At 37.1% G+C, this 18,790-nt stretch overlaps 1 protein-coding gene across 1 annotated transcript in view; it reads left to right on the top strand.

The window, feature by feature from the left end:
- TMEM67 (transmembrane protein 67) overlaps positions 1 to 18,790 on the top strand; it is a gene marked incomplete at both ends in the record, with an annotated part of 43,059 nt that overhangs the window by 9,996 nt on the left and 14,273 nt on the right. Inside the window, 13 exons of the mRNA XM_082015260.1 lie at positions 5,000 to 5,154; positions 5,274 to 5,382; positions 6,991 to 7,077; positions 9,570 to 9,635; positions 11,551 to 11,707; positions 12,089 to 12,212; positions 13,565 to 13,670; positions 15,660 to 15,716; positions 15,808 to 15,906; positions 16,396 to 16,494; positions 16,846 to 16,932; positions 17,675 to 17,774; positions 17,881 to 18,020. Of these exons, the coding sequence (XP_081871386.1) occupies positions 5,000 to 5,154; positions 5,274 to 5,382; positions 6,991 to 7,077; positions 9,570 to 9,635; positions 11,551 to 11,707; positions 12,089 to 12,212; positions 13,565 to 13,670; positions 15,660 to 15,716; positions 15,808 to 15,906; positions 16,396 to 16,494; positions 16,846 to 16,932; positions 17,675 to 17,774; positions 17,881 to 18,020 (1,386 nt within the window). The remainder of the gene's footprint in view (positions 1 to 4,999; positions 5,155 to 5,273; positions 5,383 to 6,990; positions 7,078 to 9,569; positions 9,636 to 11,550; positions 11,708 to 12,088; positions 12,213 to 13,564; positions 13,671 to 15,659; positions 15,717 to 15,807; positions 15,907 to 16,395; positions 16,495 to 16,845; positions 16,933 to 17,674; positions 17,775 to 17,880; positions 18,021 to 18,790) is intronic.

Genomic DNA, 18,790 nt, shown 5'->3' with positions numbered 1-18,790 from the left:
TCTTCCTGAAATTGGGCTAAATCCCCCTGCTTCCCCTTCCTTGGGAGCAGTAGGAGAACTATCATCCTCCGAATTTTGGACCTCTCTTCCCCTTCCCCACCTTCGGTGAGGAGCAACCATTAATTCAAGGTCTTCCTCCTCGGTTCCATTTTTCCAACAATTTTCTGTAGTATTATAAGTAGAACAACCCCTTTTCAAGTTCTCATCACATTTTCCCTTTTTCACAATGTTTACCATGGGATCATACGGATGTATTCCACACTGTCTCTGCCATTCTGGATGATTTTGTAGTGTAAAGAATAAATCAACATAAGCCATTTCTTCCCATTTACCCTCCTTTTTACAAAACAACATTAATTGCAAAATGGTGTTATATTGCAATGTCCCATTTTCTGGCCATTTCTCCCCACTGTCCAACCTATACATTGGCCACCAATGATTGCGATATTCAATTAATTGCTTCCGAGTCAGAGGATCACCTCCCAGATCTTTCCAATGCCTCAAAATACGTCCCAAAGGTGTTTTTTTTGTGGGATAGATCTTCTACTCAGAAATGTTCCCATCTTCCCAAGACTAGTGGGTGTGATTGTGCACTATCACAGGCACTAGTCGGAGGGACCCCTACTCTCCTCAAGTGTCCCTCTGGATCTTCTAGCCCTCTGCTAGAAATCCCCCAACCTCCTTACCTGGGCCCCTAGCCCAACCTTGCGAGGCTTTCACCGCATCTTATAGGCAGGCATTCCTTGTGAGGGTCTCGTACCCTCACCCTTTCCAGAGGTACCTTTCAGCCCTACTCTGCGCAGCTTTCACCGTGCCTTATGAGCGAGCTAGTGGGACTCGAACCCACGTTACTTCAATCCTTTAAAGAATGCCTTATTATCTTTCCAGGGGACTTGCTCAGAATTCTTCGGTCCGGGGATCAGAGGTTCTCCCCGAGAATCCCTCGGTGCGGGCTGGAGGTCCTGTGATCCCATGGATCCGTCGAGATTCACAAGCAGGGTTCCATCTGGGGTGCCAAAACTGTCACCGAAATCGGGAATAAACCTTGTAACACCAATGTAGTGTTAAAAGGCAAGCATTCTTTATTCACGGCGCCGGGAACACGGGGGATAGCTCCTCCTAAATCGTGTTCGTCGATCAGTTCAAAAATCAAACATTTATAGGCCTATGATTACAAGATTAATACATATTCAACAAGTTTCCATACAATGATTGGTTAAATATTCCTCGCCTCACATGTAAATGACCACGCATGCTCACTATAATTTCTTGGGATTTTACTTCCTTAATCTTTTGAGTTGGAGGGTTTCTTGAGTGGGTGGTCTCTGAGTCGGTGATCATGATCTCCCCCTGCCGGAATTACCTTTCCTACAAAGTTCACTTAAACTTGGCAACACTAAATAGATCTTCACGGCCTGTCGGTCCAACATGCAATCATTCACCCCACAGTCCTTTGTTTTAAGACAAGACTATAGAATGAATAATTACCTACCCACCAGACCGTAGAACTGACCAAGGTGTTCCTTCTTTCTGACTACTTGTTATTAGAACAAAACATAATACCATGATCACAATGTTACACTTAACTCCTTGATAATTAAATCAAGATGGGAAGGGTTAGGTGGGTTCTCGAGCAGCATTGCTGGTGCATAATGTTCTTATAGTTACAACTTGCTACAAATTCACAAACCTATTTTCTAACCCTATTTTATTTTAATTCCCTACCACCTTGGTTACAAACACAGAACCATCCTTTTAGCTTTGCTTTGATTTATGTATGCAAGTGTTATTTACCATTATGTTGGTCTGGGTGGCAATAACCATGGGTGGAAGACTGGCTGCAGCAACGGAATCGTGCACACTGCTGAACGGGATATGCCTCTGCCTCCTTTTACCAACTCTGTTATCACACATACTCGTTTCCTTTCCGTATTCTTCTCCTTAGAATCAGATTTTAACTTCTAAGGCCCTACCTTTTGTCCCAATCTGTCATGACCCAAAGGGTTACCTGGCCTAAAGGTGTATAAAGATCACAACAGTGGATTTGCAGAATTCTGTAATACACACGCACATGAGTCTTTATTTCCTACATTTCTTTATTACAGATTACTGCTAGTAAAGTGGGTATACTCATGATTAATAAAGCATATGGTAGCAGCAATCAATAGTAGCAGCAAGCATATATTTCAATATTACAAGTTACTACAAAATTATCACTAGTAAAGTGGCAAATACACTTATGATCAATTACCTATATGCGTGCCTATGTATATATATTATCCAAACCAGTAGCAGTACAGTGCTCACCAAGCCACTCCCAGGAGTGAGGCCTTGAAATTGACGACAGACAAAGTCTCACTTCGAAGGTGATCCATGTCACGGAGTCTGGAGTCAGCCACGCATCCCCAGCGGTGGTCCGATAACTTGCCTAGGAGAGCTCTGTTGCGAATGAGTGGTTGGGCCGCTTAAAGAATTACCATGAAAGAATGTTTTTAATATAAATTTATAAAAGGGTGTGACTTAACAGAATTCGATGGCAAGGTTCACTCTATTACTTACTTAACATGGAAAAGTATACAAAGAGAAACCAAGTTACAGCTAGATTGGAATGATTTGCTCATGGGTCGAATTGGGTTAATGTGGCTTATATGTATATTGAGGAGAGAAAGTAGAGGAGACCCTCCTGTTGAGTCACAAGGTTCAGAGTGGACTGAAATCCACCCCTAGTCCCAGACTTTGTCAATGGTTTATGTCTAAAGATGAGGAAAGGGAAAGAAAATGAGGGAGACCCTCCCATTGAGTCATGAGGTTCAGAGTGGACCAAAAGCTGCCCTTAGTCCTAGACTTGGTTAATGGTTTATGACTAAGGTTAGGTAAGGAAAGTAAAGGAATGCCTTCCAGTTGAGTCACAAGGTTCAGAGTGGACCCCCTTGCTTTCTAGACTCCTTTTCAGAGAGGGGTCTGGGTGTGGCTGAATCCACTCCTAGTCCCAGACTTGGTCAACAGTTTATGTCTAAAGGAGTAGGGTATCGGGGATTCTGGTGTAGTGCTTTGTGTAACTTTAAAATGACAGCAGTCAAATTCACTGACATTACTGAGATAAATCACAATATCAAATCATATATATAACCTAGCAACATAATTAACCTAAAACTTACTAAGATTAATGATATTGAGACAAATCACAGTATTAAATCATAGCAACATGCTAAGATCAGACACTTAAAGAGATATAAAGAAAAGAGATAAATATGTACAAAGGTACCTTTAAATGCCCCCCTTGAATTTCACTGAATACTCGCATGGAATGCTTTGCATCACTCAACGGGTAATCAGCCACGCCTCTGAGTTGATCGCGAACTTGAGGATTCACGGGCTCTAAGAGGCGTCCCACTCAGAGGGAGATGCTGGTCGCAGCCTGCTGCGGTCCAGGAGAACTCAAAGGAGAGCTCTTGGGACTGCTATTTATAGGACTGGGAGATGATTGACTTTAGGCATCAGTAAATTTCCATCCTTTCCACAAATCATTTGTTGGTAATTGCTAGAATTCTCGACATCCCAGTGAAGCTGGTACTGATCCACTGGAGTCACAGCTAGATAAGATATGCTCCAAGGCTGTCTGGGGATGCTGAGTTACTCCCATCTACGCAAGAGCACTTGGTATGGTCAAGGGGCCCTTAACTGCCAAACTCTCTGCTCCAAGGCCAAGGCTTATTGAGCAAGGGGGGGAGAAATGCACCACCACAAGCTCATAGAAAGGTTTGTGCGGGGGGGGGGGGGGGGTTGTCTGTGTGTAGGGGGGAGACAGACAGGGACAGATTCCCTCTCCATTTGGGATAAAAAATGTCATTTTTATATCGCAGAGACATAAGGGGATGTAGGACAGCACAACCTGGAGCAGCCAATAGATGATGATGTTTTGTATTCTCTCAGACCACTTCTTATTTTTCCAGGCTGTTTTTCTGCCCTTTCAGCTAGAATAGCCAATAGCAATTGCTGATTCCTGCTTTCTTAGAATGTTTTCCCTCTTTTCTAGGCTATTTTTTGCCTTTCCAGATGATTAAGTTGCTGTTACAGCTCCTTGGTTTTGTGCTTACCAATGGTATCTCAGGATGTCTCTGTTGTTTAGGTACCCAGCTGCACTTCTCAAGGATGTTTCTGATTCCCAGGCTGGCAGTTCGCAGGCTGGCAAGCATTCTCTCTGTCAGTATTCCAGCAGACTTCTGTTCAGTATTTTCCCAGATCACCTTTGTGGCTGCTGCCATCACCATCTCATACACGCAGCTCTGAGATGTATTCTCCTGCTTATCCCATTCTTTTTTACAAACTGAGGCTATCCTCATCTCTTATGTAAGTTTATTCTGTTTGTTTACCTCTGCCTGCTCAGCTCTTCAGAGGTGCTGCCTGAGTGTAATGTGCAACTGCCGATCTGACCCACACAAAGGCAATAGGCAAGTTAATACTAGTGCAGTGATCACTGCACACAGATGCCAGCCATCACTTCTGGCTATCACATGGTTTGTTTACCAAAATTGAACAGTGGTATAAATACAACGTAGTTTAGGAACAGCAGAATAGAAAAAGTACTAAAACTGCAAAGAAGAGATTTATGATACATGCAGCTATAGTTGTCAGTCTTAGATCTTTGATGGAGTCATCTTTGTTATACAGCCTAAGTGATGTTAAACATTTTGTTTCTTACTTTGTTTTCTAAGTGCAGATTTTGACATTTCTGTCACATCATACCATCTAGCTCATGCAACTAAAATAAACTGAAAAAATGAGAGCATTGATTTCACGCTGCCATCTACAGACCTATAAAAATAGGGAACCTGAATAACTGAAAGAAAATATTAGGTGTTGACAAAACGAAATCACTTTCAAGTAAAAATGAGGGTTTAGGAGTGGCTTATTAAAGATAACATTAATTTTATGACTGCCTCACCAAAAGGAAGGGTAAATAAATACTTTTCTGTGTTCTTGTGTTTCTCCACTGCAGCTGTACTCCAATCTAACAGCATGCCAAGCTCTTGGAAATATGTGTGTAATGAATATGAACTCATTGAGTTCTTCAAGTACTGATGCCTGTGGTTTATTTCATTATATTTATGTCAATACAGCAAGGCTAGGCATTGTTCATTCAATAGCCTTCTGGTAAGTTGCCTCTTCCATAACTTCAGTCTTTAATAGTGTTTTATGGAAATTATTATTCTAAATGTTCTTTGATGCAAAATGTTATGTTTCTTTAAAAAAAATATTGTAATTGTTTTCAGGAGGCATAATCTTCCATGGCTATATTATGGTGATCAACCAGGATTAGCATCCCAAGCGCTTGAGGCAAATCATGTCCCTACAATCTTCGGTTTTAAAGGAACAGATAAGGTAGGTGTTGGGTAGTAGACATGGGGAAACGAACATTTGGAAGAGGACATAATCACATAGAGGTTTAGAGTCATTGCAGATGTGGCTCCACTAAAGATAATTTTTAGGCAGTTAGTGTAAGAAAACTCAGTGTGAGATCTTACAGAAGAGGAAGGTGACATTTATGTAAAAATTCTCTAGGTAAGACGATTTTACTGACTTACGCTCGCTTGCTCACACATTTATTCTGCTCACGCTCTCATACCTACATTCTCATAAGGCCAAAATGTGCTTGCCTGTGTCGTCTGACCAGGATCAATTGTGTGTGACACAAGGAACAAGGGATGCCAGCTATTAAGTTCTCATTATGTCCCCAAGGTTCTTCTGGATTGTTAGTGATGAACTAGTAATTAGACAAATCTTTTATACCCCTTAGGAGTTAATAGTTGTTTTGGCATTGTCCTTTGCTTCAGAATCTTGTTTCTTTCAGTCTCCATAAATCTGAGGCAAAGTTAGTCTTTATCTTTTTCCCTTGTTTGAAATATATACATCCTTTTGTCAGTTTTCTTGGTGAGCTAATTGGAAAACGAGGGATGTATGTGATGTACTGTAGCTTTGCTGCCATTCTCCTGGTACCAAGGTACATGATCGTTTGCTGACAAGTTGCCTGTCTCATGGTTTTATCAGAACCCATTTCTCAGATTTATTGCTGGGGACAGTGTTCTTCATTATTGCTATGTGTTTTTTAACCCGTTCCTTCTGTTGCTTCTGGTGTTTACGCACACATTTCTATTCATATTTCATTTGTAATAACCTTAATATCTCTGTTACAAACCTCTACAAGTTGAGTTGTATCAGCAATGCATTCAGCCTATTACTGCAGCCTTTTCCTGTTCCTACAGTGAATTAGGAAAAAATAAAAAAAGAGGTGAGGAAAAACAACCATTTCAACGTTAACAAAGCCATGTTTCCATTCCTGGGAGGGACAGACTCCTTAAGTAGCTTGTTAACTACTACAGTTCTAAGAAGGAATCAAACAGTAATTCAAACAGTCAAGCATTTTCTTTTACAGATTCATTGTAAAATTAGAATAACTAGAATAGTTTATTCAGGTTAAGCTAATCACAGAAAGTCAGCAGTGCTAGTGATAACCTCTTTGTCAGTTATACGGCCAGATTTAACTTGTTTTCTTATTGACTCAGAAATAAAATAGTAGTTCTTTTCAGCCATTTTCTAAAAGGTTGTGCTTTAAATTAAACCATGTTGCAATACAGCTTCTGTTTTAACAACTAAAATATTTGTTATTCTTCCTAACACCTAACACTTAAGGTCCTCAGGATCCCAGCTTGGTATACAGTAGAAATCTGCATCAATTTCTGATTTATTTAGGGCATGTCTAGAAGTTCCTTTGGAACTCTTTCCACATCACCAATGAAGCTGTAGAATTGTAAAATATGGGTTTTTTCTTAAAAAATAAACTACCAAAACCAAGATTAAAAACATAAAGTCAAAGGGAAAAAATGAAGCATTATGCTGAAAGTTTTAGGGAAGCATCAAATGATGAGACAGCAGTCCCTAAAATGTATATGTCTGCAGTTTCATTATTTCTTTATCTTTTTTCATCATCAGGATGTAAAGCTGCAATTTATTGCAGCCTCATTTGATGCAGCAGGAAACTTTCTTAAGTGGCAAAATTTGGAAGGAGGCATCTTGCAGGTACGTTGGATTTTAATTATCTTTTGTTGATACCATTGTTGTCCCAAATATGGGTTCTTTCACCTGGTCGGTGTGCAGAGAGCTGAAAAACACACCAAGTCGAGATATTTGCTTTTCTTCCAAATCTGCACAGAGTTGGGTGCTAGGTGGTAGGCCCACAAAGCTAGCACACTGTGTTAACACACAGAAAATATTTATACATTTTGAGCAACCATTATCAGTATTTTTGCAAGTTGACTCAGTCACCCTTGTTCCTATCGGTTCTCACAAGCCTCGTCTCCACTTAAACTCACAACATCCTTCTTTTTTACTGCCCATGCTCAGTGAGGAAGGGGCTTCTGTGAGTAGGGGGCTTTCCCCACCCAAGGGCAGGTTTCTATTATGCCAGTTAGATGTTAATTAGATGTTAATTAGGATAGTTCACTCAAAGTTCAGTAGTTGTGTTCCCTTTATGGTTATCTTGTTCCTTCCCTCAAGGTTGCACCTTGTTAACTGCTCACAGAGACTAAACAATACCCCCAGCTCATTCCTTGAATATCTTCCACACCATAACGTTTTGATTGCCTGTAGCCAAATTAAGACAAAAGCCAAGAGTTTGGTTACTACAGTAGTGACAATTTATAAGATAACCGTAGAGCTAGATTAGGGCAAATAGCCCTTGGCTCTTGCTCACAATGATCTCTACAAAATCAAAAGTGTAAATTCAGCAACATTACCCTCATCCATTGGACCAATATAAATTTGGAATATTGGAAAGCTCTGAAAAACAGCACTAGTCATTTAGAACCAACCATTTATCTCTTTCTTCCATTCAACATATGGTTACCCATGTACATAACTTATTAGCCCCCTTTTTCTTGTTGAGAAAAGTATATTCTTTAGCTTTCAGACCACATACACTTATAGAAAATTCTGGGAGTATGTCCCTATTGGATGTTGTCACCTGTTTTCACACATTATGGGGATGTCAAGCAAATCATTGATTATGTCACTCTCAAGAGAGGTAGGAAAACTGATCTATCACCCCATTTTCTTTCAGTTCTCTTGGGATTTTTTTTGTTTGTTTATTTCTGTTGGTTTTAATATAAAATGTACACTTTGGCCAGCATCTGCCTGGATTTTTCGTAACAGAAAGTTAGAAAAACTTGCTGGGAGACTTTACATACAACTGGGAGACACTGGCTAGAGGATTCACAGTACCCTTGGACATTCTACCCTCAGATTTCAGTGGCGCACACACATTCTGCTTCAGCAGTAAAATGCTGTGAAAAACACAAGAAGCAAGTGGAAAGCGCAATAGTAATTAGCGTAACAGTTAGCAGAAACTGGCAGCTGCAAAACACGTGACAGTAGAATTTGTTTAGCAGTCCAGTAGTGATCTAGACAGTCTCAGCAATTCCCTAGGCTGGCAACAATAGCAAGAACAATTGGGAATTGTCTGTCCCCTTTTCTAGGCTCTTCATGTCACTCTTGGAGCAAATCACTTTAAATGCTCCAGTATCTACAGAAGAGCAGCTGACATTCAGGATTTAGACAGTGACTGCCATTTCTTTTGTTATTATCTCAGGATGAACTGTCTTGCATCTGCATCTTAAATTTTAAGGAAAACTAGTGACTAAGAAAACAGGTTACTAAGCCAATTACTGTGCATAGAAAATTAGATAGTCTGACATAGATTTTAAGGTTTATTGGGACACATTAATTTCCTAAATGCAGAGCTTTTAGTCGCTATCAAAAATCAATGGAAAAGGAATAGCTTTTCCGTTCAAAGCCTCTTTTAATATAACAGATTGTATGTGATGATAAAGACATTGCAGTGCTAAAGCAACCACAGTGCATAGTTTTAGCAATTCCCAGATTTTCAGTTGCACACTAATAGAAATGTAAATTTAGAATTGATTTTCATGTTTGGAAAATGGCTGTGCCCTCCCTTAGGTGCCATGCTCAGTTAGTTAGAATTTGGCCCATTTTTCTGGGTTCTGCTTAGAATGACTTGTTCTTTGCAGAAAATGTAAAACTTACATTGAAACAGTCTGTTACTTGCCATGATAACTTTGATCCTCTGAGAATGTTAGCTTAAGAGAAAGGGAGCAACATGAATGTGGAGTTCTTTTCTCATGGGATTCTTGGATTTAGCAGAAGCCACTAATAAAGCTTGAGGCAGCACAATGCATTGAACATTCAGTCCCCAGAAAGATTATTCTTGCATGGTTGGATGCTGCTGTCCACAGATTTCAACATCAGTGTTGGAACTGAAAAATACTGTGCAAGTATGAATAAGCTAAAACAGCTTTTAAGAACACCAATAACAGTACGGTAAATAATCATGTTTACTCTTCAAAATCAATCCCTTTTTTCTTGAAAAATAGAACAAAATATCTTTTGTGAGAACCGTGAATACATAAAATTCTTGGTTTTCAAATACCTGTGAATATTTCATGTGGGAAAATGATACATTTCAATTAACCTAATTATAATTATGTTTCGTTCAGCTTTGTCCTGATACCCAAACTAAATTGAATGCAGCTTATGCATTTGGAACAACGTACCAACAAAGTGTAAGTAAGAGATAAAATGCTATTCTGAATTTTGAATTAAGTTGCTTTATACATCATCAGTAATTCAGTGCGTATTGAAGGACCTCTGGAGTTTAACCATAAGCTGCAACATGGACTTCTTTCTTGTGAAACTGTTCATCATGCCATGCCTGTATGTTGCCCCCATAACTCTTTAGTGTATTCCCTGATTTCAGTGAATTCAGTAAAGAAACTGAAGGCAAGTTTTAATCGAACAGGTGACTCATCAGAGGAAAGAGTTTCTTTAGCTGTCTTAACTGTGGGAAAAACTATTGGATTTTTCATACCTTACTAAACACCAGGAAAGGGAGAGGGGATAGAACCAGAACACTTGAGCTTGGGTATCCTTAGAAGCTAAATTCAACAACAAAGCTTCATTAATTTTTGTCACTTTTATCTTTTTGGCAGCAGGGTGTAGAAATAACATCTTTATTTTTATAAAACCCCATATCTGTGCACAGCATCTAATACCTATATATCCATTAATATTATTTATTAACTCATCTACATTCAAAACCATTCCCCATGTTATGTGTTGCAGTGTAAAAATATATAAATGCTGGCTGTTGTTTGGGTGGTGTGAAACTCTTGTACTATAACAACTGTCAAAGCTTTAGTCCTGGAAGACTAAAGTGTTTACCAAATAATTTTGACAAATCTTAGTTAAATACTTTTACTCTTCCATATTGTTTAATGTTGTTTAATCCAAATTTCAGTAGAATGAAAACCTACTTCCTATTTAGGATCATTGAACTGGTCAAGTATGGTTATTCTTTTTTTTGTACTTTTAAAAATCTTACGTATTTGATATATTGAGTCTGTGGAACACGTGTTAAGTATTAACAACAGTTAATATTACTCTATTTAAATACAAATACTAATAAATATTAACTTACTGAGTATTTTTTGATGTAATTATTTTCATGGATTGCATGCATCACTTTTTTTTCCCTACAGCTTTGGAGAAAATATGGTGGACATGTTATATGAGTATTTAAAAGACTGCATGGTTGTTGACATATGCAAAAAAGTAGCTACTTTCACATTTAATTTCTTCACACAATCACAGAATGCTTGAGGTAGGCAGAGTCCTCTAGAGGTCATCTTGTCCAACACCCTACTCAAGCAGGGCATCCTAGAGCAGGTTGCTCAGGACTGTGTCCAGACAGGTTTTGAGTATCTCCAAAGAGCAAGACTCCACAACCTCTCTGGGAAACCTGTGCTAGTGCTTGGTCACCCCCCACAGTGAAAAAGTGTTTCTTGATGCTCGGTGGGAACCTCCTATTTCAGTGTGTGCCCATTGCCTCTGGCCCTGTCACTGGGCACTACTGAAAAAAGCCTGGCTCTGTCCTGTACGCTCTCCCTTCAGATATTTGTACACGTTGATGAGGTCCCCTCTGCACCTTCTCATCTCCAGGCAAAACAGTCCTAGCTCTCTCAGACTTTCCTCTTAGAAGAGATGCTCTAGTCCCTTCATCATCTTAGTGGCCTGTGCTGGACAATACCAAGTAGCTCCATTTCTGTCTTGGACTGATGAGCCCAGAACCAGACACGGTACTCCATGACTTCAGCGTTTATGTTTCTTGACTTGAGCGTTTATGCTGTTTGAAATTTTATATCTGTGAAATCGACTAGGATATTTTTTCCTAATCTGTTGAAAAATGTTAGCAGAGCTTCATTCCCCACATTAGTCACTCAAGTCAATTGCAGTCATTTCCAAGAGGTTTGTATAAAATCATTAGTGCTTTGTAATTGCTTGCAAGTAGCTGGAATGCCTTTTCTTTTGCAAAGAAATGGGACAGATTCCACAATAATTTTGTAGGGGAAGAATCCACAACTTGATAAAATCATTAAATGGCTAAAGTGATCTTTTTATTTTAACTTTTTTTTCTTGTAGTGCAAAATTTCAGTTTCCAAGATTTTATTGGATTTTGCTAATCCAATCTTTTATGACCTTTTCCTTGAATATAATGGTGACAATGGACAACAATATCTTTGGGCCGTGCCGGTTTTAAACTTGAATCTTCAATACAGTGAAATGTTTGTTAATCAAGGTAAGACTGTTATAATAACATTTCTATGAATTTAAATAATCTGAATAACTCCAAATAGAAAGAATTTCTATTAATTACTGTTACTGAGTTGTTTTTAAAGATACCACAACCTACTGTAACTTGTTTCTGTTTTAAGAATTTTATATTTTGTGGGTAGGTTCTGACAGCGTTAAATGCAAGCTTTGGTTGCATACACCAGCCCAATCAATAATATACACAAATAAAATAATCTAATTTCATTACATATTTGTTTAAGTTGAAAATAAATAATTTTACATCCTGAATACAATTATATGTATCATACAGTTATAGGTATTGCTTCTAGTAGATTTCATTCTTTTTGTTTTTTAAATGCTATGTGACTGTCATGTTTTTTCAAAGGTAGTAATATGAACAACTGGCTTTTGACTCGTCGATTTTTTTTGGTGGATACGCTAAGTGGAAAAGAGAATGACTTGAGAAAACTACCAAGAGTAATTCGAATTGCTAGCAAAATAACAATAAGGTGATTAATTGCATATAATATATAGTCCGTAGAAAATAAAGCCAATTTTGTGCAGTCTGCATTTTATTGTCTTAAAAGAAAGTTGGTTTACTATGTTGTTTCTAATATGTCCCATGCTGCTTTTTCCATTTTGCATAGTAGGAGATAGCAAGAGTTTCCATAGGTTGTTCTGTTAAGAAAACATAACATTGTCTTGTAGGGGTTAAAATTACTGTGATGACTTTCCAGGTAAGACAGATCAGACTCTGTATGCATAATGCAAGTTAGCAGGCATTCAGTCACCTCTTAGAAGCAGATGTCATCTGAAAAGACCTAAAAATTCCTCTGTTAATTCTTTTTCAGTGTGTGTGTTACTGCCTGTACAAGGATGCTATTTCATACTCCATATTATTTTTTGCAGTATTTTTACACACTGTTGCCTGTTCTGTTGTGCAATCCAGAACAGGTTTGTAGTCATTCAACTGAAATTCTGAGACTACCTGTTGGGGTCATTACTGAGAGCTCATCTCAACTGGAATATGTTTTGGACGAACCTTTTTTGGTCTCCTTCTTTACATAATGGAGATGACCGTCTAAAATTTGAGATCTTCCTTTTCCTTCAGCTCTTCTTCACAACTTACTAGTTAAAAAGATTGCTGAGTGGTGCTGAGTACTGATCCATACAAATAATCGTCTTGAAGACTGATTTCATCTACTAATTCCATTTGCTGAGCATTACATATTACATTACTTCAAAAATAAGGATTAGCTTATGTATGTTAGGAGAAGTCCCTCCTATCCCCCCTTGGAAAAAAGGATAATGCCAGAAATTCAAAATAAGTATAGAAAAGGTCGTTCTGTAGTGTTTTGAGAAATGTTACCTTTTGGAATTGACTTTAGTTGCAGCTATCATAAATGTGAGCAGTAGGTAAAGATTGATTCAGGTATTTTCACACAAATAAGCAATCCTTCCCAGCTTTTTCTGTTTATATATTTGTGTACCTGCCTTTGTACACTGATTGCTTTTAAAATGTGAATTGCCATGTCATTGGGTTTTGAAACTCACATTTTATTGATCAGGTTGTTCTGTGCATTTAGTATTTTCTTATTAGTACAACTTTCAATCAATACTTTCCAAGCAACTCATCCATTTTCTTGGGAACAGGCTGCCCAGAGATGTTGTGGAGTCTCCTTCTCTGGAGACCTTCAAAACCTGACTGTATGTGTTCCTGTGCAACCTGCCCCAGGTGATCCTGCCTTGGCGGGGGGGTTGGACCAGATGATCTTCAGAGGTCCCTTCCAACCCCTACCATTCTGTGATTCCATGATTCTGTGATTTTCGGTATTAAGAATAATACTCTGTATTTTTGCAGTATTCGTCTGGTGTCCCATACTCAGAGAGGAGCTATCTACCCTCCTCTACTTACTATTGCTTACACAGATGTGCTTGTCCAAAACCCTGAAAACCAGAGTGTGATGGTGAGATCTTTGTGCTATCTTAATTGAAGTGATTTGTTAATCATACTGTTAGTTCTGTTGGAGTTCCAGTTGAGTAAACATTTTGGGTGGAGTTGTAAAAATCTAATAAATGGTTTCTAGTTCTCCTCAGTTTTGAAGTTGCAAGTTTTCGCTAAAACTTAAAGCTTTTAAAACAAAGCAGTTAAAAGTATTTTCTTTTTAATTTATCTTGAATCTTTTTTAACTTTAAATACTTAGAATTTTACAATTAATTGTACAATGCTAAATTAGGCTACAGTTCAAATAAAATTACACACATAGAAAATAAGAGGAAATGTACTCTTCATGCAATGCACTGAAAGCAGCAATTTATGCAAGAAATTTAATATTTTTATTTAAACCAATGCATTAAGAAGAGGTTGTTATGACACAGACATTTCAGGTCACCTGTAGTTTAAATTAAAATATTGGTAATATACTTAAAACACCTTTTAGTGCTTTATCTGCTATGTATTATTTTACAGCACATCTCTAAGAATTAAAGTAATCCAAAAATCCCTATCCAGAGGGGTTGAAGACCAGTTTGGGGGATCTTCTTCTACTGAAAACCACCACGTTCTGCTGTAGCAGATGCAGAAGGGGCATTTCCTACTTGCCCTTTTGCCTGCCATGATGGGCTGCAGCTCAGATGTCCCTTTCCTGTGCTTTGTTTGCTTGTTAGATCACACTGCTTTAAAAAGGGAAAATGTTGGGCTTAGTATAGTAGAATAAAAATTTTGCAATTAAAAAAGTTATAATAGTAACATTTTCTGCTTATCAACCTTACAGTTCAGACTTTCAGTACAGATAGACATCTAGCTAGAAATTTCTCGTGCTAGAACTATTCCTTGCATTCCATATTAGCTGGATGGAAGGAAAGAAGAGACGGAATTAGAAAGGTAGAAAAATTAGTCAGACACTTCTTCCCTGCCAAAATGATGTCTTTATTTAATCACAGAAACAGCCCTGTTTTTAGAAAATAATTCATACAGATGGCGATGGCAGGAGCAATTGTTTTCAGTTTCTCTATTTTATGCTATAGTATTTCATCCTCACATCTACATCTGATGTACTTAGGTGTTGTCAGTTTTGGATGTCTTGTTGCATTTAAGAAATTTTATGCAAGTAAAACAATACATTGAATTTTATTCCAAGTTCTGTAAATAATGGGTTTCTAGTAATTGAGCATATTTAGACTTAAATCCAAGTGAGGTGATAGAATGAGCTCTGACAGAAATAAATGTTTTGGGAAGCAAAGGCAGGGAGGGAGAAGGTATTGGGTTTGGTGGGCTTTGTCCTTTTTTTTGAACTGAATGTAAAATACTATTCGTTATCATACTTGTGTTAACTCTAGCCTTCCAGTGACAAAGGTTCAGGCCAGAATGTTATAAAACCAAGACAAACGTTTTCTCTTCTTGAACAAATATTTTAGACTAAATTCAAACTAGGTCTTAGGTTAGAGAGATTATTTAAGCTAGAGGGAGCAATTTTGATGCTGCATGACAATTTTTCATTCAAGCTGGGGAAAAAAAAGGTGTCTGAGCTATATGGGAGCTCACTTTGTGATTTTTCATATTGGTGTAATTACATTGAAGTTACTTTTAATCAACACTGAAAGGGAAGGTATCAAAGACACATCTGGTATCTCCTTTTAGAAGGAAAAAAATTATGCACCTTTGAAAGGATTATAATTAGGTACAGCTAGTAACTTGCAGATAGCAGGTATCCATCCCTAGCATAACTGTTGGTAAAGTCTGCACTAAGTAGAGCAGAGCACATGCTAGCAAGCCTAGTACTAGCTTAGCACACCAGGTCAGATGTATACAGTTAAAGAATGTGTATGTTGTATTTATATAGTAGCCCTAGATGGGAATTCCCACCAACTACAGGTGTGAAAACTACCACTTTCTATAATGATTGTAGCATCTCAAGATTTCTATGCATATTTACATTCTGTATCTTAATATTCAGGTTTCCTTCTCAGTCAATTATGAGATGAATCAGTCAGAGGCTCAGATTCAGACTGATGTAAGTTGTATTGCTCTTTAATTTGTCAGTATAATGATTTCTATTTTGTGTTTTTTTAAACTATCTGCAAATAATTTTTCATTCTCTTCAGATCACGTTGGGTGTGTTGGGTGGTCTTGCAGTGTTATGGTCCCTTCTCAAGACTGCAGGCTGGAAGAGGCGTACAGGAAGCTCTATAATTGACTTGCAGGTATAAACAGTTGGTAACCTAAAAAGGGACACATGTCCTTCTCTTCAAGGAGACCTTTGCCACCATTCCCTGTGATATAACTATTCTGTTTCTTAAGGTAACTGAAATAATTTCTAGCCTAGCTGCACAGAACTGTGACCTGGAGTTAGGCTCACTTGAGGAAGTAGGGGTTTTTTCCTTTTTTTTTATTCTGGTGTTGTCATTTAGGAAATATTTTTGCTAAAAATAAAAGTATTTACAGAGCTGTTCTGATCAATTGAGTGACCTTAGTTTCCAGATCAATTCTTCTTTGAATAAAGACTAGTATGTAGGAGTTTCAGGTACTGAATGTACTGTAAATAAATGACCATAGTAGAAAAATGTTGTTCGAGGCTACTTTTCAGTACTAGAATTTCCTGTAGTGTGGGCTGCGTAACATTTTATATGAATGTACATATGCACTAGTTAATTAGTTTTACAGATCTCTACAGTGTGTTTTTATAATTGCAGACAGTTTTGAAGTTCTTACTATTTTATGCTGGAGACCTTGCCAACGTTTTCTTTGTCATCACTGTGGGCACAGGGATTTATTGGCTTGTGTTCTTCAAAGTAAGTGTTTTTCAGATTTGGGTGTTATGAAAACCTATTAATATTGCGTATATTTTTACACAGAAATTAATTTTCTTTCTTTTTTTCTTTCTTTTTGCCTTTCTGGTCAGTCTATAGAGGCAAGTTCTATATCATATTCTGGTTTGTGTGCTTATATTTTTGTGTTCACATGTTTCTTTTCCTTAGAATTCATTGTACTTGCAGTCTTCTTAATTGTCACTTACTTGAAATATTTTACAAATCCAGAATGGTTGCACATTAAATATTTATCTTTTTCTGCAAAATGTTACTCCCTCTTAATGTTGTTACATATGCCATCCACACTGTTTCAATGTAACTTCTCAATTATAGGCGCAGCAGTTTGTCTCTGTCCTTTTACCACTTCCATCTCAAGAAGAAGATTTTGTTACATACATAGCGTGTGCGTTTAGTTTAAAGGTAAGTATTTTTTTCCTCAGGCATTAAAGACATTTCAGCATATGCTTCTGTTATATTTTCAGTAGGCTTGTTTTTAAACATCTTGTACAGTTCATTTTATTAGTGTATAGACATAAACAATTATTTTAAGAATTAAGTCATTTTTCCATAGACATTTATTTTGTGGAGTCTTTATAGGGAAACAAATGTCTAAGGAAGATGATCTATGGAAAATTATTCTTTCAAGAATAAAGGTGCAAAGAAACCCAAATAAAATAACATGATATCAAGAAAGTAACTGCTTTCTTTTAAAGCAGAATATAAGTGCTGTCAGTGCCCAATTAAAAAGGTAACAGATGAAAATAATTATATTCAAGCATATAATAGGATTGTAGGATTCAGAGATTGGTATTCTGTCTTCATGGGACATGCAAATATTTTATTAATCATTGGTATTATATTGAATTGGAATTCCTAATATAGGTGAATAAGTTATGCAAAAATACTTAGTCAGTTTTTTTGGAATTTGTTACTTTGCTTTATTTTCTTCATTATTTTGGACATTGTCACATGATTTACCATTACTCCAAGTTTTAAAGTTTTTTTTAAAAGATGTATCAAATGTTGGTAACAAAGTTGCAGTCTCAAGTCAAGTATATTACTTGTTATGTTTAATGAATGACATGTTCAATGACTGTGTCTTCATCTTTGTCTATATGCAGCTGCTGTCCTTACTTGTATGTTTCTCCTTTTTCTTTCTCAGGCTCTGCAATTCTTACAGTTGCTGGTTTCACAGCTTACTATAGATATTTTCTTTATTGACTGGGAGAGACCTAAGGGCAAAGTTCTTAAAGCAGTTGAAGGTAACTCAAACTATGCTTGTTTGTGTAAACAGCTTTGGTTAAATTTGGATATTAGTCTCAAGTATTACATTTCAGAGCTGTAATATATGTAATATATTCTTTTTAGGTGAAGGTGTTATTAAAAGTGCTGCTGCACCTGTGAGCATATGGAGGACATATTTTGTAGCAAATGAATGGAATGAAATTCAGACAGTGAGGAAGATAAATCCCGTCTTTCAAGTGTTTGCAGTTCTTTTTTTCTTGGAGGTATTATTAATAAAATTATCATTGTTATTGTTATTAATTTTTTAATTATTCACAAGCAGAGTGTAACATAAGGGTCTGTTTTTTAATTCTTGCATTCTCTGTGGTAATAGTGGATGACTTCAAGTTCACTTGAAAACATGTGACTTAGTAAAATAATTATTTTAATACATTTTTTAATTTATATGTATGTATGTATAGGTCATTGCAATATTTCATTAAGGAAGGCTTAAAAACCCCCAAAACCCAACCTTTAATTACCTTGGAGACCTTTGTTAGTTTTCTTTGGGTTTTTTAAGGTAATGAGTTACCCTAAATGGCTTAAGAGACTGATAAATCTATGTACAGACTAAATTCTTTATTTGCCTACTGGCTTCCTCCTGCCACAGGATACAGCTTTATTTCTGGTTTCATATTTGTCTGAACTGAGCTTCCTTCCTGCTAATTTGCTATAGTGACCTTTTATAAAGCAGGAAATGAAAAGTGCCAGTTCTGTTCCTGATGACATAGCACAAGGCAGTATGCCTTCAGTTACAGCTTAAGGATATGTGAGAAATTGTACTTTAGCTTTTAAAAAACATTTTGTTTGTTTCTTCAGTAGTTTGGGAAGTACTTCTATTTTGGGAAGTATTCTTAAATTATGTAGCGTACAGTTGCTTATGTGAGCTTCTTTTACATATTTTTAATACTTTCATTCATTTTTATATTTCTGTTTTTAAATTTTCTATTTCTCTTTTAAATTATATACACTAAAAAAACACTAGCTTTCCTCA

Source organism: Phaethon aethereus, assembly GCF_964289735.1.
Source record: "Phaethon aethereus genome assembly, chromosome: 2".
Classification (NCBI taxonomy): Eukaryota; Metazoa; Chordata; class Aves; order Phaethontiformes; family Phaethontidae; genus Phaethon; species Phaethon aethereus.
This window is presented reverse-complemented; position numbering and strand designations above follow the sequence as displayed.